This window comes from Eptatretus burgeri, chromosome 8 (assembly GCF_056783735.1).
Source record: "Eptatretus burgeri isolate ZD-2024b chromosome 8, Ebu_testis_v1, whole genome shotgun sequence".
In the NCBI taxonomy this organism is placed as follows: Eukaryota; Metazoa; Chordata; class Myxini; order Myxiniformes; family Myxinidae; genus Eptatretus; species Eptatretus burgeri.
In genome coordinates, this window is record NC_140968.1 from 12,631,566 (window position 1) to 12,653,780 (window position 22,215).

Consider the following 22,215-nt stretch of genomic DNA (forward strand, 5'->3'; position numbering starts at 1 on the left):
CTCCAGGAAATGATGTCATTTGGAGTTTGATAAGGACATGAAAGTAACGACAAAAATGTGTTTCTCAAGTTGTTCCCCGACATTATTAGAAACAATGAACGCATGAAATCGAGATATTCTTGAGGGACTAACGAACCGAACGCAGTTTTGTAACGCCGGTCTTGTTATGGAACATCGCTGGTCGCCTGAAGCTGTCTTCTTGGAAATGTCGACAGAAGATTAGAGACACTGGCATTGAGGAACCGGGTCAGCAAGGTCAGCGGAGCCTCCACTTTAAAAAGCATTTGGCATCTCTGCTTTCAATCTGCGGTAAAAAGAGGGAGTTGTGGACACAATGGTGGATTACCATATTGTGACAGCTATGTTGTCATGGTAAATTAAACTTATACTCAAAATACTAAAGGACTAAATTTTTTTTACTAAAACTGTCTGCTCGTGGCTTTGCGATGTTTCCTTTTTGCGTTCGGGTGTCAAGACTTGTGGATGTTCTGAACGAGGACGCAGGTGTGCCCACGACTCGGGGGGGTGGGCATATGTAATCTGGACAAGAGGAAAGGGGAGAACAGACGGATGTGAAGCTGATAAGAACAAGCGAGACGGAGTATAATAGCTCAGACAATGAGACAGAGTTTGCCACTTTAATGGACTGGGGATTATGAGCATGGACCAACGGTGGAAGCCAGTTCAAGATGTGTCAGGGAAAGAAAAAAAAAAACTATAGAAAAGAGAGGAGGTGAGTGGACAGCCTGGATTAAAGGAAGCAAACAAGGTGGAAGTTATACAATGAAGAAGTAGCCTTGCTGTTGAAGGACGGCGTCAAGCTGCATCGGTGGGCAGGTGGAACAATGGATCGAGGACATTGATGGACATCAAGAGGACATTCGATCGAGGACATCAAGAGGACATTGATGGAGGTATGCTAATTCTGGCGTGGGAAGCAAGGAGAAAAGAGAGAGAGAGAGAGAGAGAGAGAGAGAGAGAGAGAGAGAGAGAGAGAGAGAGAGAGAGAGAGAGAGAGAGAGAGAGAGAGAGAGAGAGAGAGAGAGAGAGAGAGAGAGAGAGAGAGAGAGAGAGAGAGAGAGAGAGAGAGAGAGAGAGAGAGAGAGAGAGAGAGAGAGAGAGAGAGAGAGAGAGAGAGAGAGAGAGAGAGAGAGAGAGAGAGAGAGAGAGAGAGAGAGAGAGAGAGAGAGAGAGAGAGAGAGAGAGAGAGAGAGAGAGAGAGAGAGAGAGAGAGAGAGAGAGAGAGAGAGAGAGAGAGAGAGAGAGAGAGAGAGAGAGAGAGAGAGAGAGAGAGAGAGAGAGAGAGAGAGAGAGAGAGAGAGAGAGAGAGAGAGAGAGAGAGAGAGAGAGAGAGAGAGAGAGAGAGAGAGAGAGAGAGAGAGAGAGAGAGAGAGAGAGAGAGAGAGAGAGAGAGAGAGAGAGAGAGAGAGAGAGAGAGAGAGAGAGAGAGAGAGAGAGAGAGAGAGAGAGAGAGAGAGAGAGAGAGAGAGAGAGAGAGAGAGAGAGAGAGAGAGAGAGAGAGAGAGAGAGAGAGAGAGAGAGAGAGAGAGAGAGAGAGAGAGAGAGAGAGAGAGAGAGAGAGAGAGAGAGAGAGAGAGAGAGAGAGAGAGAGAGAGAGAGAGAGAGAGAGAGAGAGAGAGAGAGAGAGAGAGAGAGAGAGAGAGAGAGAGAGAGAGAGAGAGAGAGAGAGAGAGAGAGAGAGAGAGAGAGAGAGAGAGAGAGAGAGAGAGAGAGAGAGAGAGAGAGAGAGAGAGAGAGAGAGAGAGAGAGAGAGAGAGAGAGAGAGAGAGAGAGAGAGAGAGAGAGAGAGAGAGAGAGAGAGAGAGAGAGAGAGAGAGAGAGAGAGAGAGAGAGAGAGAGAGAGAGAGAGAGAGAGAGAGAGAGAGAGAGAGAGAGAGAGAGAGAGAGAGAGAGAGAGAGAGAGAGAGAGAGAGAGAGAGAGAGAGAGAGAGAGAGAGAGAGAGAGAGATTTGTGGGAATGCCAATTTGTATGAAAGTCAGTAATTAATTATATTATATTAACATGTCAATTGTGATGTTTTCCCAGATTTTAATTTCTTTCCTTTTTAAAAAAAATTTAATCAATGTTGTTTCTGATATTTTTTGGATGCTTGTTGCTTTTTGTTCTTCTTTTTTTCAGCCAATTTCGGTCCACCGCAGGACGAAAGCCTCTTTAACATCCGTTGAGCGGTGTTTGCCATGCTCGGCATGTTTATCAACCAAGGTTGGAGAGAGTGTCAGGGCAGGAATTTGGAATTTGTTCAGGGTGCCGGTGATGACTTGCCTATTCTTCGTCGAAAGTCACAGTGGGATCGAGAACGTCCAACAACTTGGGAGGCTATCACATTCGTTTTAAGCCTCGTGACGTGCCGTTACACTCCACAACCATTCACATTCTATGAAAATCTGTAACATGAAAATGCTTCATAGGGGCTTGATAATAAAATAGGGGCTTCATGGGAAATAGTGCTTGATATTAATTTTAAAAACAAAATTTTTAGAAGCTTGATATTATTTTTAGGGGCTTGAAACATTAAAGTCGAGGCTGACTATTAAAATGAAGCCTGGTGTTGGCTTAGTGGTTAGGGTGGCGGCGTGGGATCCCAGGGTCCTGAGTTCAAGCCCTGTTGGCCGCTGAATTGATATACACCAGGAGGTTGACTCAGCCTGTCATCCTTCCGAGGTCGGCAAAATGAGCACATGTACTGGTAAGGGGGACACTGCATCAGCAGCATAGCCGCGTCCCAACCAATGATGCAACCAGGAAGCCACAGGCTGCACTTGATAAAGAAGAGAGACTATTAAAATAGGGGCTTGATATTAAAATGCCCGAGCTTCAGTCGAACATCAGGCCTGACCAGCCGGTTTTTGAAAGAAGAAGAAGAGGAAGAAGGTCTTAAACATCTCCATCAGATCCCCTCACAATCACCTCCTTCTATCAGCCTTGGAATGATTTTAGTAACCCCACACTGAACCCTTTTTGTGAGACTTCATTCCATTTAAACCAACCTACCCCCTCCACTGACACTGCATTTCCAGACAGACTGTTCCATGCATTGACTACTCTCCAACTGAAAGACCCCTGCCTTAATTATGTTTACCATACATCTGGAGTGTGCCCCTCCGGAGTGTCCTCTTTTATTGGAGTGTCCCTCTCCGGAGTTTCCTCTTTTATCGGAGTGTCCCTCTCCGGAGTTTCCTCTTTTATCGGAGTGTCCCTCTCCGGAGTTTCCTCTTTTATCGGAGTTTTCCCTCTTCGGAGTGTCCTCTTTTTTCAGTGTCCCTCTCGGGAGTGTCCTCGTTTGTCGGAGGGTCCCTCTTGAGAGTGCCCTCGTTTGTCGGAGGGTCCCTCTCGAAAGTGCCCTCGTTTTTCGGAGTGTCCCTCTCGGGAGTGGCCTCGTTTTTCAGTGTCCTTCTGGGGAGTGTCCTCATTTTTCAGTGTCCCTCTTGAGAGTGCCCTCGTTTTTCGGAGTGTCCTTCTCGGGAGTGTCCTCGTTTTTCAGTGTCCCTTTCGGGAGTGTCCTCGTTTGTCGGAGTGTACCTCTTGAGAGTGCCCTCGTTTTTCGGAGTGTCCCTCTCGGGAGTGTCCTCGTTTTTCGGAGTGTCCCTCTGGGGAGTGTCCTCATTTTTCACTGTCGCTCTCGGGAGTGTCCCTATAGGGAGTGTTCTCATTTTTCAGTGTGTTCCTCTCGGGAGTGGCCTAGTTTTTCAGTGTCCCTCTCGGGAGTGTCCTTGTTTTTCGGAGTGTCCCTCTTGAGAGTGCCCTCGTTTTTCAGAGTGTCCCTCTCGGGAGTGTCCTCATTTTTCAGTGTCCCTCTTGAGAGTGCCCTCGTTTTTCGGAGTGTCCTTCTCGGGAGTGTCCTCGTTTTTCAGTGTCCCTTTCGGGAGTGTCCTCGTTTGTCGGAGTGTACCTCTTGAGAGTGCCCTCGTTTTTCGGAGTGTCCCTCTCGGGAGTGTCCTCGTTTTTCGGAGTGTCCCTCTGGGGAGTGTCCTCATTTTTCACTGTCGCTCTCGGGAGTGTCCCTATAGGGAGTGTTCTCATTTTTCAGTGTGTTCCTCTCGGGAGTCGCCTAGTTTTTCAGTGTCCCTCTCGGGAGTGTCCTTGTTTTTCGGAGTGTCCCTCTTGAGAGTGCCCTCGTTTTTCAGAGTGTCCCTCTCGGGAGTGTCCTCATTTTTCAGTGTCGCTCTCGGGAGTGTCCCTATCGGGAGTGTCCTCGTTTTTCAGTGTGTCCCTCTCGGGAGTGGCCTCGTTTTTCAGTGTCCCTCTCAGGAGTTTCCTTGTTTGTCAGTGTCCCTCTTGAGAGTGCCCTCATTTTTCAGTGTCCCTCTTGAGAGTGCCCTCGTTTCTCAGAGTGTCCCTCTCGGGAGTGTCCTCGTTTTTCAGTGTCGCTCTCAGGAATGTCCTCGTTTTTCAGTGTCCTTCTGGGGAGTGTCCTCATTTTTCAGTGTCCCTCTTGAGAGTCTCTCGTTTTTCGGAGTGTCCCTCTCGGGAGTGTCCTCGTTTTTCAGTGTCCCTTTCGGGAGTGTCCTCATTTGTCGGAGTGTCCCTCTCGGGAGTGTCCTTGTTTTTCAGAGTGTCCCTCTTGAGAGTGCCCTCGTTTTTCGGAGTGTCCCTCTCGGGAGTGTCCTCATTTTTCACTGTCGCTCTCGGGAGTGTCCGTATCGGGAGTGTCCTCGTTTTTCAGTGTGTCCCTCTCGGGAGTGGCCTCGTTTTTCAGTGTCCCTCTCGGGAGTTTCCTTGTTTGTCAGTGTCCCTCTTGAAAGTGCCCTCGTTTTTCAGTGTCCCTCTGGGGAGTGTCCTCATTTTTCAGTGTCGCTCTCGGGAGTGTCCTCGTTTTTCAGTGTCGCTCTCGGGAGTGTCCTCGTTTTTCAGTGTCGCTCTCAGGAGTGTCCTCATTTTTCAGTGTCCCTCTTGAGAGTGCCCTCGTTTTTCGGAGTGTCCCTCTCGGGAGTGTCCTCGTTTTTCGGAGTGTCCCTCTGGGGAGTGTCCTCATTTTTCAGTGTCGCTCTCGGGAGTGTCCCTATCGGGAGTGTCCTCGTTTTTCAGTGTGTCCCTCTCGGGAGTGGCCTCGCTTGTCGGAGTGTCCCTCTCCGGAGTTTCCTCGTTTTTCAGTGTCGCTCTCGGGAGTATCCTCGTTTATCAGTGTCCCTCTGGGGAGTGTCCTCATTTTTCAGTGTCGCTCCCGGCAGTGTCCCTATCAGGAGTTGACTTCCGGTTCCGGTTTTGAGCGGCAAGAGGTCTCCTTCGGGGCTCCCTGCTGACATTCTCAAAGTTAAGTTCCGGTTGTTATTTGTCCCGTTTTAACTGTTTAATTTTCTCACCTACATGTTAATGTGTGTTCCTAGTTCGGTTTTGTTTCAAAAATCGTGCTATTTTGTGAGTATTTATGTCGACGTTCTCACCTGGTGTTTGAGGCCTAGTCCTAGGCTTGAGGCCTACCGGTTCCACTTGGTGTTCGATCGTTTTTTTTTTTTTTTGTTTGTTTTTTCTCCCCATTACCTTCAATTTCTATCCTCCCCATTACCTTCAATTTTCATCCTCCCCACTTTCCAAACATCTTTTCTACCCCCGATAATCCACCCAAGCCCACTTCCTTCAATTCTCCTGCTTTCCTTCCTGAAAGTCCCTTTAATGTCCATCTTCCCCTCGCCATGTTCCCCGTCCCATCCCCATCCCTCTCCTTTCCACAGTTCACCTGTGTCTGTTCCCCAATGTTTTGTCCCTTCCACTCCCGCCCCTCTTGCCTCATGCCTCCTTGCTGTGAGTTGTGTGTTAGCTCTCATACGAGCCTCGACCAAGGTATACAAAAAAAAAAAAAAAAAAAAAATAAAAAAAAAAAAGGAGTGTCCTCGTTTTTCAGTGTCCCTTTCGGGAGTGTCCTCGTTTGTCAGAGTGTCCCTCTTGAGAGTGTCCTCGTTTTTCGGAGTGTCCCTCTGGGGAGTGTCCTCATTTTTCAGTGTTGCTCTCGGGAGTGTTCCTATCGGGAGTGTCCTCGTTTTTCAGTGTGTTCCTCTCAGTAGTGGCCTTGTTTTTCAGTGTCCTCGTTTGTCAGAGTGTCCCTCTTGAGAGTGTCCTCGTTTTTCGGAGTGTCCCTCTGGGGAGTGTCCTCATTTTTCAGTGTTGCTCTCGGGAGTGTCCCTATCGGGAGTGTCCTCGTTTTTCAGTGTGTTCCTCTCGGGAGTGGCCTTGTTTTTCAGTGTCCTCGTTTGTCAGAGTGTCCCTCTTGAGAGTGCCCTCGTTTTTCGGAGTGTCCCTCTCGGGAGTGTCCTCATTTTTCAGTGTCGCTCTCAGGAGTGTCCCTATCAGGAGTGGCCTCGTTTTTCGGAGTGTCCCTCTCGGGAGTGTCCTCGTTTTTGAAAGTTAAATGATGGTGACCCTACCTTAATACTGTTCTCACTCTCATCCTCGTTACCCTCAACCTATGGAGCCTGGTCCTAACACTGTCCACTCTGCTGATAAACTCCATTGCCCTGATCTTGTTGACACCCTTCATTTTCTTCATCAGATCCCCTCATAATCACGCCCTTTCCAAATTAAAAAGATCTGTCTCAAACCGTTCATCGTTGCTTCGTCTTGCTAACCCTGGAATCAATCTTGAAGCTCTTCCCTCTACTCTATCTCTTTCTTCCTGGCAACAATTATTTCCACGTTCTTGTGGAGTTAGCCGGGGGGAAGCTTGTCCCAAGTCTTTCACGGACCGGCTGGCCAGGTATGATGTTCGACTAAGTTAGCGCAGGAATTATATTTTTTTTAAGGGTGCTGGCGATAGCTTGCCCACTCCTCATGAAGGGCATCGTGGGATCTTCAACCTCCACCAACTAAAGGCAGCAGACGGGACGTCGAGTTTATAACATATATCGGAGGAACGGCTGGGCTTGGCAAGCGCTAGCAACGCAACGCAACGAGTAGTACAATGTCGAGGCTCGTGGAGGAGCAAGAGTGCACACCGTATCAACATGTTGAACATCTCTGACTTTAATATCACAAATACTCCAGGTATGTCGAGTTAACCTTTGTTTGGCTATAGCCTACAGGGAGTAGCCATCAGTTAAGATAACGAAAATTCGTTAAAATGACTGAACTGATAAGCACCTGTGCTGATATGTGGGAGTGACGCCCTGAAGGGAGAGAATACAGGTGTAATTACCAAGCAGATGTTCAGCTGAAGTCAATGGAAGAAAACGGACACCTGCGCAAGCAGTGAACAGATTTATGGACATAAGTGGTCCCCAAACCATTTCTTCCTCCCTCGACCCCTTCACCCACTCCAAGCCGACCGTTTTGGTGGTCGTTTTGCCGAGTTAACACCACCTGGTGTCATCCACAAAAGAACGATACAAAAACCCACAAGGTCATTATTGTCATCGTCTTCAATAGACGATGGGCGCAGGTCATCGGATCCCACGCGTAAGGCTTGCTGGAGATGTTTGTAAGTGGTCCACATTTGGGCTTCTTCAGTAGAGTAAAAACGTACGTCCCATGTAGCTGGAATTCCTTGCACTAAAAATCTCACAAGGGTAAAATAACCCCCATTATGCAGCAGCCGCATGTTTCCATGGCGACTTGGTGCTCGGCCAAAGGATGACGTCACAATGCAGGTTCGGTTGCACGTTATTTGGAACTTTGTGTGCAGTCGTTTATTCTTTATTGGATCGACCAAAGCGTCTGCAATTACATCCTTGCTTATAGAACGAGTGATTCGCAAGATCTTTCTTTGTTTCCTTCCATGCACTGAATCAACAGGATTACTCAATAAAACCCTGGCGACGTGCCATTGGTGAGTTCGGTGGGCAGGGCCGGGGGTTGGGTTGGACCCCCCTTCTTCACATGAATCTGCAAACAAGGCCGAGTTTGTAAAAATAACAAGACGTGGCGATCTGCAAGAGTGAATGAATCTTAAAAGCCACCGCATCTGTGCCAGGGAAGGGAAGCGTGGACATGTGGTTGCGCCGCCCATGGTCCGTGCTTTCATCTTATGAACCATATGACCATTTTCTGCTCCACTCGACTTTTTGCTGATGTTGCGGTTGGATTACGTGATTGAGACCAAGAGCATAGTCTGTAAATGTGGGAAAAGTGTGGTCTTCACCTTTTGTCGAGCTCACAACCCCCGTCGGGCAGAGTCCGCACAGACGACGAGACGATTTCTTAGACCCCATCGCATCGTCGTGGTATCTCCTGCGGTTCTCCCATTTCCAATGAGAGTGTCTTAAGTGGTGAATCCCGATGGTGTACCCACCTATAAAGGGGGGTAGGACAAGAGTTTGATGTGGCATGAAGACCATACCCCAATAATGCCCCAAGCCAAAACAATCCTGTGGTTAATTGGACAGTCATGAGAGCACCAGATGTGCATTGGTCTTACATGCTGCTTAGGTTACACTCTTACAGGGTAAATTGCAGCTCCACGAGATAAGCATTTCCCATATATAAATGTGGTTGGCAAAATGGCCGCGAGAGGCACGCACACTCGCCTCGAAGCTGTTTAACCTGGGTTCGAATCCCAAACCAGCCCCAGCTATAAACTGCCATTCTGGTGTTCCACAAGGCAGGGGGTGATTCAGTGATGTGTACGCCGTTCCTGCCCCTCGGATGGACGTCAAACTTGGCGTTCTAGCTGCGCAGTATCTATCTGCCATGGTGGACGTTTAAGAACCCCACGGTGTCCTTCGTGAAGAGTAGGCAAGCTATCGCTAGCACCATGAACAAATTCCAAATTCCTGCCCGAACTACTGCTGGGAAGGAAACGGCAAACCACCCAGTATAACCCTTGCCAAGAAACTGCTTCGGCAGCACCAATGCTCTGTAACAGAGTAATGTACTGTACTGCACATCAGAAATCAGAATATACTAGAACAACACTCGGTAGAACATGTACCTCCACCAGGCTGAACAGTTCACGTTTTGTATCCCACTGATAGGCCAGATCTGGATTCGGACCGGAACCAAAATCGAATCGGCTTGCTATTGTCGCCTAACCAACTCATCCACCAAGTTTTGTTATAATCCATCTCTAACTTTTTGAGATATCATGCTACATGTTGTTTTTAGCCTGATCTCTCAATGGTGAAGAATCACTTTAAAAATCCTCCTATCCGGATTTGGATCTTCACTAAGATCGAATCAATTCGTCCTTGTCATACACCCAACCTGTCCACCAAGTTTCGTCCAAATCGTTCCATAACTTTTTCAGATATCCTGCTCACAGACAGACAGACAGATGGACAGACGGACAGACAAACAAGAAAGATGTCATGCAAAGCACGTCAAAGATTAATCCTCCGGAGCGGGACCGAATTACCTTCCCCCATTCTTCCTTCCCAGCACCCCTGCAATCATCAGGTGAGACGACGCTTCTCAAACACATGCACAATACAAAGGAGAGAGAGAGAGAGAGAGAGAGAGAGAGAGAGAGAGAGAGAGAGAGAGAGATATTGTTTCCATCTGAACATCATGACAGGGATTTTCCACAGTCCCATTACTGCACCCAACCCATCAGAAGCGCACCGATTGGAAAGATGCTTGCATGAAGATTCCTCCCTTGAAGCCACACCTGGCATGGCATGTATAAAGGTCAGGACTCGGCTCGGTTCGCGGCTGTTTATTGATGCACCGGGGATGCAAGAAGATCTCTGACTACTGACTCAGAGATCGCCTGCTATCATGGGGGTAGAGTTGAATCAGGATGTGCTGGGGAAGAAGGCGAAGGAGCGAGTCGTGCCGGGGCTGGATGCGAGCGGCCCACAAGTCAATGGTTTTGCGAAGTCCCTGGTGTGTCGCGCGCAGCTCTACTTACACTCACACCACATGCTTCTGACACAACACCGACACTCCACTGCTCACCCTCTCAACCTCTCCATCCCCCCTCCCCAACCCCACTTATAATTTGGCCCGACGCAAGTAAGGAGTCAAACCAATACTCCGAAATGCCCCTATCTACTCCACCTGTCTCTTCTTCCCGGATGAATGATGGTGCCAAGTCTTGTGTGTATAAGTAAGTCTGTATAATGGGGGAATACATGTTAGGGGTACATCCACTCTAAATATGCATCGTTGAGTTTAACTTTAAAACAAGAAATCTTGATGCGTATTCCAATGTAGTGTTTTTGGGGGTTCACTCATTTACACCCTATAGACCCCATTACAGCTTCACTCCTTTTAGGTTAGACCCCATTAAACCATTGTCAGATCCTTAGACGCTTTACACCTCTTCAATCTTGACATCCTTTAGATCCCTTCATACCCATTTCGACCCTTTTGAGACATATACACCTTCTTCGCCCCTTTCGACACTTTTCAGATCTATAGACTTCTGAAGACCATTTGGACACTTTAGACCCCTTTTGCTCTTTTTTATGACCCTTAAGACTCTTAAAATGCTTTTAACCCCTTAGATCATTTATGCTGCTTTGATCCCTTCAACCTGGCAGACCTTCAGACTTTTTTGGCAGACCTTTTTGATCTTTTACAACCCTTAAGCCACATTAGACCCCTTCGAAAATCGAAAGCAAATTTCCCCTGAAAAAAGTTTTTCACGACCTATTTTGTACTAGAATGAAATACTGTGAGAAATACCGAATGGAAATTGCCAAAAGCAAAGCTATGGGGAGTATAGAGAGGGGGGGTAGATTGGGGACTGAAGAAGCGATGTGGAGGGGGATAGGTGCCTGTAGGTGGTCGGTTGGCATGGAAAGAACTTCGGTGATCTTCCGTCAGGCGGTAGGCCCAAAACGTGCCGACATCAGTTTCCCAGCCGAGCTTTCATAACATCACCCTCACTCCCAAGCAGTACTTCGTAGGTACAACAAGCATGGATTGGAAATCTTCGCTGGTGGAATGGAACGAGGTTGCCAAGGTTACCAGCTTCACCCACTGCGATACCCGCACACTGAAATCCCGTTTCGACCAATACACACTCAAACAAATCACACATTTCAGGTGAGACATCTACGAACCTGTCCATGACGGGTACCTGCTGGTACAGTGGCCTGCAAAAGTATTCACCCCCTTCCAACGTTTTCACATTTCAATCCCACCCGAGCTTATTCGCCGATGTTAACATCGCCTAACCAATGTTAACAATAAAATCTCTGTCTTTTGACATGAGTACCTGGGTCGATTCCTCCTGGTCAGAGGTGATGCTTTGGTGTGTGCATGTGCAGGACTTACATCCATTGGAGATCGCGGGAGTGCTCGTCGCACTCCATACATGTTGATTCAATACATATATATATATATATATATATATATATATATATATATATATATATATATATATATATATATCGGATGAAAATTAAGGATTTATGTGACCTTGACTGATATTTTGACCTATTGACCTCAAAAACAATACACAATTCTCTCGCTCGTAACTACCTTAACCAGGTGGTTAAGTTCCTGAAGAATGGAGTAAAAATGTGGCATGGAAGTGATTAATATACAAACAGACAAAATATCAGATGAGACCAATCAATGTACTTGCAAATCTTCGACTTCACAAATAACAAACAGGGGTGAAAAGATAACCTCCGTCCACCTTCCGGTAATTAATGTGACCAATCAACAAAAAAATGAGGAAATGACAGAAGCCCCTCACTGCATCGAAGTCATCGTTAGGCGTAACCCTTGTTTTATACCCAGGGCTCTGTTTACTGGAACTTTTTCATCCTCGGCATCTTGTTAGCTTTTAACTTTGCCCAATTACATGCCCGTCCAAATCATCTGCTTACGATTTTATCCCTCTTACAGATGATGTTTGTGTCATTTTTATCTAAACGCTCTAACAATGTGTTTCCTGTTTAAAACTGCTGCTTGCCATCAAAGTCAAAAGACTGCTGAGATCTCAAGCCAATCCGCCTGAGCAGAAAATCCCTTCTTGGAGCCCAGTACTTTACTTTTGTGTAGAAACTGAACCTCAATGTAGAATGTCAAAAATACTCTCAGCTGACGATTCATGAAGTCACGCCGCCCCGTTGTCTTGTGCTCTGAGCGCAAAATATGGCAAAAAATAATTATCCTCGGACAATTCTCATCCTCTGGTTCTCTTTTTATATACCTTGTTGAAAACATAACACACACACACACACACACACACACACACACATGGAGGTGAATACTTTGAGGCCTGGTAGGTGGCCATTCCACCTCTTAAAGCACACACACGTGTGGAGATAGCAGACAATGACACACACACACATTATTATATTTTGTATGCAGCCTGTGGCTGCTGGTCGCATCATTGCTGGGAGCGCGGCTGTGCCGCTGATGCAGTACTCATTTTGCCGACCTCTGAAGGATGGCAGGCTGAATCAACCCACCCGATGTTATTGAACAGCACGACTGGGGCTCAAATTTAAGTCACAAAGAACGTAAGCCACTCACCTTAACCATGAAGCCAACACCAGGCTTTCGTCATACACACATTACCTCCTCAACAGATGCGATCTTCAAAACAACAACTGCAACAACAAAAATAAAAACCTAGCAAATCGTCATCCCTATATTTGAATCACATGCATGGAGGAACACCCTTCTGTATTTTCATACTATTCAGGCTTGACAAGTCGGGCTAAAACCGAAATTACATTAAAAAAAAACCTTCATTTATTAAATAATTTGCTCATCCATATATTTGGGAGTTGTATAATGCCAAAGATCACTGCCAAGATCATCCCAAAAATAATTTTAAAAATAACCCAGCATGCATACATGAACCAAAAACATGCGTACTGCTTATGTGTATCTATATTAATAAATGTCAGTGTGTTTGTGTGTGTGCCAGTAAGTATTGAGTATTTTGACCTATTGACCAATTGAGATGGAGACTTAATTCATCTGGTACCAGGTCTCTTCGGAGAACCCTTGGCTATCGATGGTTGGATTTTGTGTCCAACGAGCGGTTGCTGAGAGAGACTCAAATGAGATTTGTTACCTGCATAGTCCGTGAGCGTCAGCTGCAGCTGTATGGACATGTGGCTCGTTTTCCTGACGCCGATCCTGCTCACCAGATTCTCTCAGTGGGGGAGTCTCGTGAGTGGAGAAGGCCAATGGGCCGACCACGTGCCTCGTGGTTGCAGCAGGTTTACCATCATCTCAAGGAGATGGGAATGGGCCTGGCATCTGCCTGGGGGATGGCCAGACGGAGGCCCCTGGAGTACCGGTGGAAAGTGGACGCAGCGACGCGCTGTTCTGGAACATGCTCCCATACCTGACCTGAACAGTAAGTAGGTCAGTCAGTCAGTGTGTCTCCTCAATAACTCCAAAACCATAAACCGAGTGGCTCGAAACTTTGCATGCATAGCAAGGGAACGCCAAGGGAGTGCATGAATTAAAACTGGGTGTTTGAGTATACTTAAACACCCCTTTTGAAGATAATTTAGAGGGTGCTCATCACAAAAAATTTAAAAAAAAGAATGGTGAACCCTCTGCCACATTGCTGGTTTCTTAAGCCGCCATTTTGTTTGGCCTGCTCAAAGATTCCTTGACTTGGAACAGGCCACAATGGTTTATTAACGATAAAAGTGCTCAATTGTTTTTTTTTTCACTTTCCTCACTCATCTCATCGAATGCCTGATCTTCATTCCTACAAATCGCTGGATACATCACTTTTGTAAATGCCATACAGTTTTCAAAAATCAGGAGCTTGGAGCGAGAAATTTTCCACGATGATCTCTCACGAACAAATTAAAGCATGTCATTGAAATTTTATTTCGGCTTTGAGGATCAGATCTCATGATCCACATAACTGTGAAAATTCTGGAGTGAAATCGGAAAATGTCAAGAAATTAGCGATGCTTTTGTTTTTGCCGGTGTGTCCCATCACCAATCAGCTTGCTATCGTTTGCCAAGCCAGCCGTTCCTGATCAACCGTTTCATTGGAGTGCTTGCTTGAGTGCTTAAGCCACTTGGCGAGCATTCTACAAGCTGCTTGGTTGTTCATTTGCAAGCCATGGTGATACATGGCAAAAGTACCCACACTGTCACTCTGCACTGTCCCTTTGCAAAATACAACCAAAATGCATCGATTGACGGACAAAGTTCAAACCCCATCCGCCTGCGTTGGGCCCTGTGATGTCATATGGTACCTCGGGCAGTGACTCGCCCACTGAAAATGTCGTTTTTTTATACAACATCGCATTGTTTCACCTTTTTGTGCGATCTGCTTTCATTGTGCCACCCGTCACTTGGGCATACAGGGTGAGTCATAAGTCCCAGGACACGGTTTTAACTGCTTGTACTAGATTTGTTTATACCATCTACCAGGGTGAGCTACAATCCCCAGGAGTAATAACATATTACATAATAACAGGAGTAACAATAAAATATGACAGTAATACAACAATTACAATCCCTCCTTCGACATCAAGTGCATCCGTGTGCAATTTCATTGTTTTGTTTGTGTTTCTCCTCTCGGTGGCACCACGTCACTACTCCCAACCTCTCTTCCACTGTAAATGGACTGGTGTCTGCCATTTGGTTTAATGTATTATTTGTATTCTCTGAAAAAAAAAGTATACGAGGTCCATCTAAAAAGTAACGGGACTGAGCCTGCTGTGTGCTCCACTTACACAACTTGAATGAACGGGTTGCGTCACAGTCTTTCGCAACATTCCAGCAATATATATGATTGGTGATGGTTGACTGCACTCATTTTGATTTTTTACAGGTCGTGCTTTGCACCTTGTCAAGTCTGAGTCGTCGCGCTATGAGTCGTGAGCAAACAGCCAATCTGAAGTTTCTTGCCAAGCTTGGCAAAACACCTTCCAAATCCTTTGCAATGCTGCAGCAAGTCTACGGGGAAGAAACGATGTCACGTACACGTGCATTTGAATGGCACAAGAGGTTCAAGGAGGGACAGGAGGAGGTTGAAGACGATGCATGGTCTGGAAGACCTTCAACGAGCAGAACGGCGGACAACATCAAGCGTGTGAAGCAGATGGTGCGCGCAGATCGTCGACTCACGGTGCGGATGATTGCTGAGGAACTTTCCATCAAAAAGGACACTGTCTGGAGCATCATCACTGAAAATCTTGAAATGCGCAAGGTGTATGCAAAGAAGGTCCCCAAGCTGTTGTCCAAGGACCAGAAACAGCGAAGAGTCACTGACTGTCAAGACATTATCGAACGCTTCGAGGATGATCCAGACCTGCTCGGGAGAGTCAATACTGGCGATGAATCGTGGATATTCGAATAAGATCACGAGACCAAATGGTAGAGTCATCAGTGGAAAAGTCCGGCATCACCAAGACCAAAGAAAGTAAGGATGTCGAAGTCAAAGGTCAAGGTGATGCTCATCACGTTTTTTGACATCAAGGGCATCGTCCACTTCCAGTTTCTATCACAGGGTCAACAGTGAATCAATACGTGTGCAAGGAGATCCTCCGGCGCCTCATGAGATCAGTCCGGGACAAGAGGAGGGATCTGTGGGAGAACAATGCCTGGGTGCTCCACCATGACAACGCCCCTGCTCACAGTGTCCTGAGCATCCGACAGTTTTTGGCGGAGAGGAACGTGCCAACTCTGGAGCAACCCCCGTATTCGCCAGATTTGGCCCCTTGTGATTTTTCTTCTTCCCCACACTCAAGGGGGGTGATCAAGAAGACCCGATTTCCTGATGTGGAGGCCATAAAAAGGGCCTTGACGACGGAGCTCCGGAGGATTTCAGAAGAAGCTTTCCGGGGGTGCAACGAAGCATGGAAGAAGAGGATGGACAAGTGTGTGAGACTGGAGTGAAACTATTTTGAAGGGTACAAGCTGTGATTTCAATATATTTTTTGGAAAAAAAATTCTGTGAAGTCAGTCCCGTTACTTTTTCGACGGACGTCGTATATATACATGACATAAACAAATCTTGTGTAAGCAGCTAAAACCGTGTCCTGGGATTTATGACTCATCCTGTGGAAACATGTAAAAGATAACATTCATCGACAACGTGTTCAGAGTTACGCCATGTTGGTTTGAGCTGTGAAGAGCATCAACTGACATTTATGATAATTTTATACTTGAATTCCTCTTGTAAAGAACTCTGTTTCAAGTTAAACTTTTGAGTTTGTTGTTTTGGTGTAGTGTGTGTGTGTGTGTGTGTGTGTGTGTGTGTGTGTGTGTGTGTGTGTGTGTGTGTGTGTGTGTGTGTGTGTGTGTGTGTGTGTTTCGGTGCTTTTGAAAGATCTACATGCCTTTATAGCAAAGACTGGTCATGGTGTGCTTGTGACAACGATATCCCAAGCACTCTACAAGTCTGGCCTGTATGGTTGGGTGGCAAGAAGGAAGCCATTACTCAAAAAAGTCTACCTTGAGTCTCGTTTGAGGTGTGCAAAGAACCACTCCGGAGATTCTGAAGCCACGTGGAAAAACGTTTTGTGATCTGATTAAACCAGGATGGAACTTTTTGACCTAAATGCAAAACTTTACGTTTGGCGCAAACCCATCACTGCACATCGCCCAAAGAACACCATCCCAACTGTGAAGCATGGTGGTGGCAGCATCATGTTTTGGGGATGTTTCTCATCAGCAGGGACTGGGACACTTGTCAGGATTAAAGGGAAAATGGATGGAGCAAAATACAGAAAAATCTTAGAGGAAAACCTGCTGCCCTCTGCAAGAAAGCTGAAATTGGGACGGAAGTTCACCTTTCAGCATGACAACGAACCAAATCACACAGCCAAAGCTACACTGGAGTGGCTAAGGACCAAAAAGATAAATGTCCTTGAGTAGCCCAGTCAGAACCCCAACGTAAATCCAATCAAAAATCTGTGCCATGACTTGAAGATTGCTGTCCATCAACACTCGTCATGCTACTTGACTGAGCTTGAACTGGTTTGTACAGAAGAAGGGACAAATATTACCCAATCAAGGTGTGCAAAGTTGGTGTGCAAACTATCCCAACAGACTCACAGCTGTAATTGCTGTCAAAGGTGATTCCACCAAATATTAACTCAGGCGGGTGGACACTTATCCAACCAAGATATTCGAGTTTTGTATTTATAATTAATTTTCTGAAATTTGTTTTTTTTTTTCATTTGGAAGTATGTGGGTCACGATGTGTAAATAAAGGTGGAAATAAGTCTGGTTTGACGTAATTTAATTCCAGGCTATAAGTGAACAAAAGGTGAAAATTTTGAAAGGGGATGGAGACTTTCTATAAGTACTGTCATAGTTTTGTTTGCAAACGAAGTTCCTGTTTGTTGTAAATGGTACGTGTCAGCTTGTCTTTTGGGGTAACTAGCATTGACCTCCTTTTAACACAAAATTACGAATGACTTCATTTTTGACCAAATTTAAGGTAAACTAATAAGTTATCGCTTTGAGTAGTTTTTTTTAACCCTGCAAGACAGCGAGTTACAAATATCTTGCGGACGCTCTCCATTACAGGGTAGAGGGATGTGTAACTCAAATAACAGCCGCAAGATCCAGCAGGTCAAAGATAATGCCAATAGCCAGGGATAGGAATCTGCTACCGGAGGGAATCCAGGAATGATGATAATTGAGTGACAGTTTGATGATCACATAAAAGGAGCAACTGGTAATTAGGTTTACATCCCGGAGGCAACAGAAAGCTGCATAACAAGGACATGTCCAGCAGATGTGACGTTCCAGATATGTACAAACTCCGTAAGCATCTTAGAATAAACCTAAGTTAATCGTTAGTATATTGTGTGATTCATATTGGAATGCAAGTGACCATCTGTCATCCCAGTATTTAATATGAATGGTGGTTCATCAATGTGTGTGTGTGTGTGTGTGTGTGTGTGTGTGTGTGTGTGTGTGTGTGTGTGTGTGTGTGTGTGTGTGTGTGTGTGTGTGTGTGTGTGTGTGTCGTCCCTCGGATGGACATTAAACTGGAATCCTGTCTGCCAGCATTAGTGGGTGGATGTTAAAGATCTCATGATGCGCTTCGCGAAGAGTCGGCGAGCTCTCGTCAGTACCACGGCCAAATCCCAAATCCCTGACCTAGAAACTGCTTTGGGAGCACTAACACTTTGTAACAGAGAATGGTCCATCAGAATAATCAGAATCAGCCACTGGGGAAAAGAAAAAGACCTTGAGGGCTGAAGTTGATAAGAGTGGCTGGAATTTTGAAACGCCATCATGTCCTGTTTGGTGATGGAGTGGGTAAAGCTTTGTTGCTTTGTTGCATTGTCCTCACCAATGTGAGCTCGATTTCCGTGTCTCCTTAGGGTATAAATTTCCCCATTCTGCAATTTCTCCTTCGGGGAGATCTTCATAGGATTGACCTTTAGCCATGGAAAGGTTCCAGACCTGTTGTGAGTTCTCTGATGGTATGTAAAGATTATGGGCCTCCATGCCACCTCTATGTTTAGAGTTCACATGGAAGAGTAGAAATCGTGAGCAGAAGTTGTCCAATTGGAGAAATTGTGAACAAGGGACACAGAATACTGCAGATAGATGTTCAGTGAATGTGGCATCGGTTTCAAACAGGACTACACACATGCAGAAACCGATCTGCAAAACGTTCGCTTTAATCACCATCACCGAAACTACACTTTATTTGTTTACCTCCGGCACCGAAGGTGGAACGAGCTGATGTTTTCACCCCCTCTCTGCCTGTTTGTTACTTGCAAAATCGAAGATTTTTCAAGTATGTTGGTCAGTCGATTTTGTTATTCTGTCTGTCTGTCTGTTTGTTACTTCCGAAATCTAAAGATTTCGTAAGTATATTGATGACTTCCGTTTCTGTTTGTTTGTTATCTTGCCAAAACTAAGTTTTTGCAAGATATGTTAGTCAGCTTGTATGTTTTATTTATTTATTTTTGTTACTTACGAAATCTAAAGATTTCGTAAGTATATTGATGCCTTCCGTTTTTGTTTGTTTGTTTGTTTCTTTCTTTGTTTGTTTGTAGGCACGATAACTCGAGAATGGAAGAAGCTACCAATGTCAAATTACACCATGTGATTCAGGAGGGTGATGGCTAGTGCTGATTAGATTTTGGTCAAAATCGGTCAACGGTCAAGGTCACGGTGAGGTCAAATATTCGATTTTTGATGGTTTGGTACAGATAACTCGAGAACGGAAGAAGCTACCAATGTCAAATTACACCACGTGATTCAGGAGGCTGATGGCTAGTGCTGATTAGATTTTGGTCAAAATCGGTCAAAGGTCAAGGTCACAGTGAGGTCAAACATCCAAAAAATGATAACTCTAGAACGGAAGAAGCTTCCAATGTCAAATTACACCACGTGATTCAGGAGGGTGGTGGCTAGCGCTGATTAGATTTTGGTCAAAATCGGTCAAAGGTCAAGGTCACGGTGAGGTCAAACATCCAAAACATTAGATTTTTGATGGTTTGGTACAGAATCATCGTAGAAACTTCTGGTTTGCGTTGCTACCTTCTTCAGAGACAGCTTTTATTAGACAAGGTCAGAGGTCAAGTTGATGATTTCGTAAGTACCAGTCTATGACTGCTTGTTTGTTTGTTTGTTTGTTTGTAGGCACGATAACTCGAGAATGGAAGAAGCTACCAATGTCAAATTACACCACGTGATTCAGGAGGGTGATGGCTAGAGCTGATTAGATTTTGGTCAAAATCGGTCAAAGGTCAAGGTCACAGTGAGGTCAAGTATCCAAAACATTGGATTTTTGATGGTTTGGTACAGAATCATCGTATAAACTTCTGGTTTGCGTCGCTACCTTCTCGAGAGACAGCTTTTATAAGACAAGGTCAGAGGTCAAGTTGACGATTTCGTAAGTACCAGTCTATGACTGCTTGTTTGTTTGTCTGTCAATTGCCGACAGGTCACAATTCTAAATCGATCGTCACGAAACTTTACTAAGTTGGAGAGGTAGTCTGAGCTGAGAAGCCTATTGATTTTGAGGTCGAAGGTCATCTTGAGGTCCAGTTTCTAAAATTGTCATTGAACATCCTATTAACTTGAAAGTTGAACAGGATTTGCAGAGTCCATCACTGAATTGGAAAAGCAACAATTTTTGAGGTCAAAAGGTCAAACTTCTAAAATCATCAATTTCAATGTGAAAAAATAATCAATTTTCATCCAATTAAGATTGTCAATTTTAATCTTCATGAAATGGACAGTTTGATGTATCCATGGCAACCTCTGTAGAGGGGGGGTGCATTTTGCAAGTATCGTGCTCTGTACGACGTCTTTTTCTTGTTTGTTTGTTTGTTTGTTTGTTTGTTTGTGTGCAGGATATCTCAAAAAGTTGTGGACGGATTTGGACGAAACTTGGTGGACAGTTTGGGTGCGTGACAAGGACGAACTGATTAGATTTTGCTGAAGATCCGGATCCAGATCTGATGATGTGAATTTTTTTTCAGTAGTTCTTCACCAGTTAGAGATTGGGCCACAAACGATGTGTAGCATGATATTTGAAAAATGTATCGGTACGGGCCCGACATGTTCTCATGGATCAGGCACTGCGTGGCAGAGGTATGCGCTCTACCGAGTGCCCTTGTAGTTCCTTCTGTAAACAAAAAGGTGCTTCTTCTTTGAGGCAAAAAATGATTGACATAGATAACCTGTCACGTGGTTGGACAATTTCACCTGGCTTTGTGCAGATGGAATAATAATAATAGATTAGTGTCAACCCCATTAACTTATATGGAACCCTTCCCAAATTGTTTTCACTTTGCAACTCACTGGAGGTGCAGGAAAGGTATGCGGAATGCATCGTTTGCTTGGCTCTGATACTCTGCTTTCTTTGAAGGGCTCAATTACATCTTGTGAGTAAGGGAGAAGTGTCATTTACGAAATCCCTTTTACGGATCATTTTCCCCTAAATAGAAGTGCTACCTTCCATAATGACAATGCTGCCATCTATGTTATCCATGTGATTTGCGACTAATATCTCGGCCACCACAACTCCTCGACATCAACTTCACTAAGAGCATGTGCGTTGACTTAAAACATTAACTAGAGAGCATCTCAAAATGCAAAGCCCGTCTGGATACGAAAACAACAGTTAAAAAAGAAAATTGCACATTTTATTATTTTGTGTTCTCCATATTCTCGTAATAAAGGGTTGTTGAAGATTTGATGACAAAAGTTCAATTGGTAAAAAAAAAAAAAAATGTTATGCTCCGGACAGACACACTGATGCCATATGAAAAACCAAATAAACAATCCTTTTGTCATGGAAACCGTTGACATGTAAAAACGGCAAAATTTATCATTCCGAGACACACACACACACACACACACACACACACACACACACACACACACACACACACACACACGATTGCAAAACCCCATTTCCCGCTGCGCGGAATACGTGATAACAAGTACGTAGCCTTCAGCTGTAGAAGAATCGCTGGGTCTAATTTCGATTTTGATTGTTCATGGCATGGGTTCACACATGCTTTGTGCAATGTATCTTCGCTTTCAAAACGATTTCTAATGCGACAAGATTTGTGGCTGCTTCACGGTCAAGGCTCATGAAAGGGACGAAATGACAGAGGAGAGACCGAATAGACTGACGGAACGGTAGATGGGAAGAAGCAGACGATAAGTTACAGAAACAATGCTGAGTAAACGGGAATAACAGAAAGGAACGAGAACAGCACTCGGTAGAGCGCATACCTCCGTCACGCAATGCCTGATCCGCGAGAACATATCGGACCCAATACATTTTTGAGATATCGTGAGATATATAGTTTTTGACCCAATCTCTCAATGGTGAAAAATCTATTTAAAAATTCTAGTAGCCGGATCCAGATTCGGATCTTCACCAAAATCTAATCAGTTCATCCTTGTCAGTTTTAACACACCCAACATGTCCACAAAATTTAATCCGGATCCGTCCGCAACTTTTTGAGATATCATGCACACAAACAGACAAACAAACAAACAGACAGACAGACAGGGGTGAAAACATAACCTCCGTCCACCTTTGGTGGCAAAGGTATATAACAAGGAAATTAGATGCAGGAGGAGGCCATTCGGCCTATCATGCCTGCACTACACCAACAGCATATTAAACAAGAAAAAGATCAATCAAAGATTGCAGACTCTTGCCAGGACTTGTTTTGTGTAGTGTATTTTGTGTAGTTTTGTGTGGCGTTTGTGTACTGGTGTGTTACGTAATTCATAAGAGACATAATTAGAACTGCCACTTTATAACTGCTGGCAGTGATGACCGGGTACCAAGACGCCCCGCTTCGATCGGACACCTGACCCTGACCCATGACATTATTATTCAATTGAATTCAGAAAGTGATTAAAATAAATTCAATTCA

At 45.1% G+C, this 22,215-nt stretch overlaps 2 protein-coding genes across 3 annotated transcripts in view; one reads left to right on the forward strand and one right to left on the reverse strand.

Annotated features, from left to right (window-relative positions):
* Positions 1-22,215, reverse strand: part of LOC147021121 (uncharacterized) — a 256,076-nt gene that overhangs the window by 210,338 nt on the left and 23,523 nt on the right. The gene's annotated exons all lie outside the window — the stretch shown is intronic.
* LOC147021122 (protein GVQW3-like) lies at positions 317-17,060 on the forward strand. Of its 2 annotated transcripts, none has more exons than XR_015060715.1 (2): positions 317-914; positions 2,141-3,157. XR_015060715.1 is itself a non-coding variant. In XM_085890891.1 (2 exons), exons 1-2 carry the CDS (start codon positions 909-911, stop codon positions 15,192-15,194), a joined length of 534 nt encoding a protein of 177 aa, XP_085747017.1. In that variant the 5' UTR covers positions 317-908; the 3' UTR covers positions 15,195-17,060. The 2 variants fall into 2 exon arrangements, 1 of the variants encoding a protein (XP_085747017.1); XM_085890891.1 differs by lacking the exon at positions 2,141-3,157 and adding an exon at positions 14,667-17,060.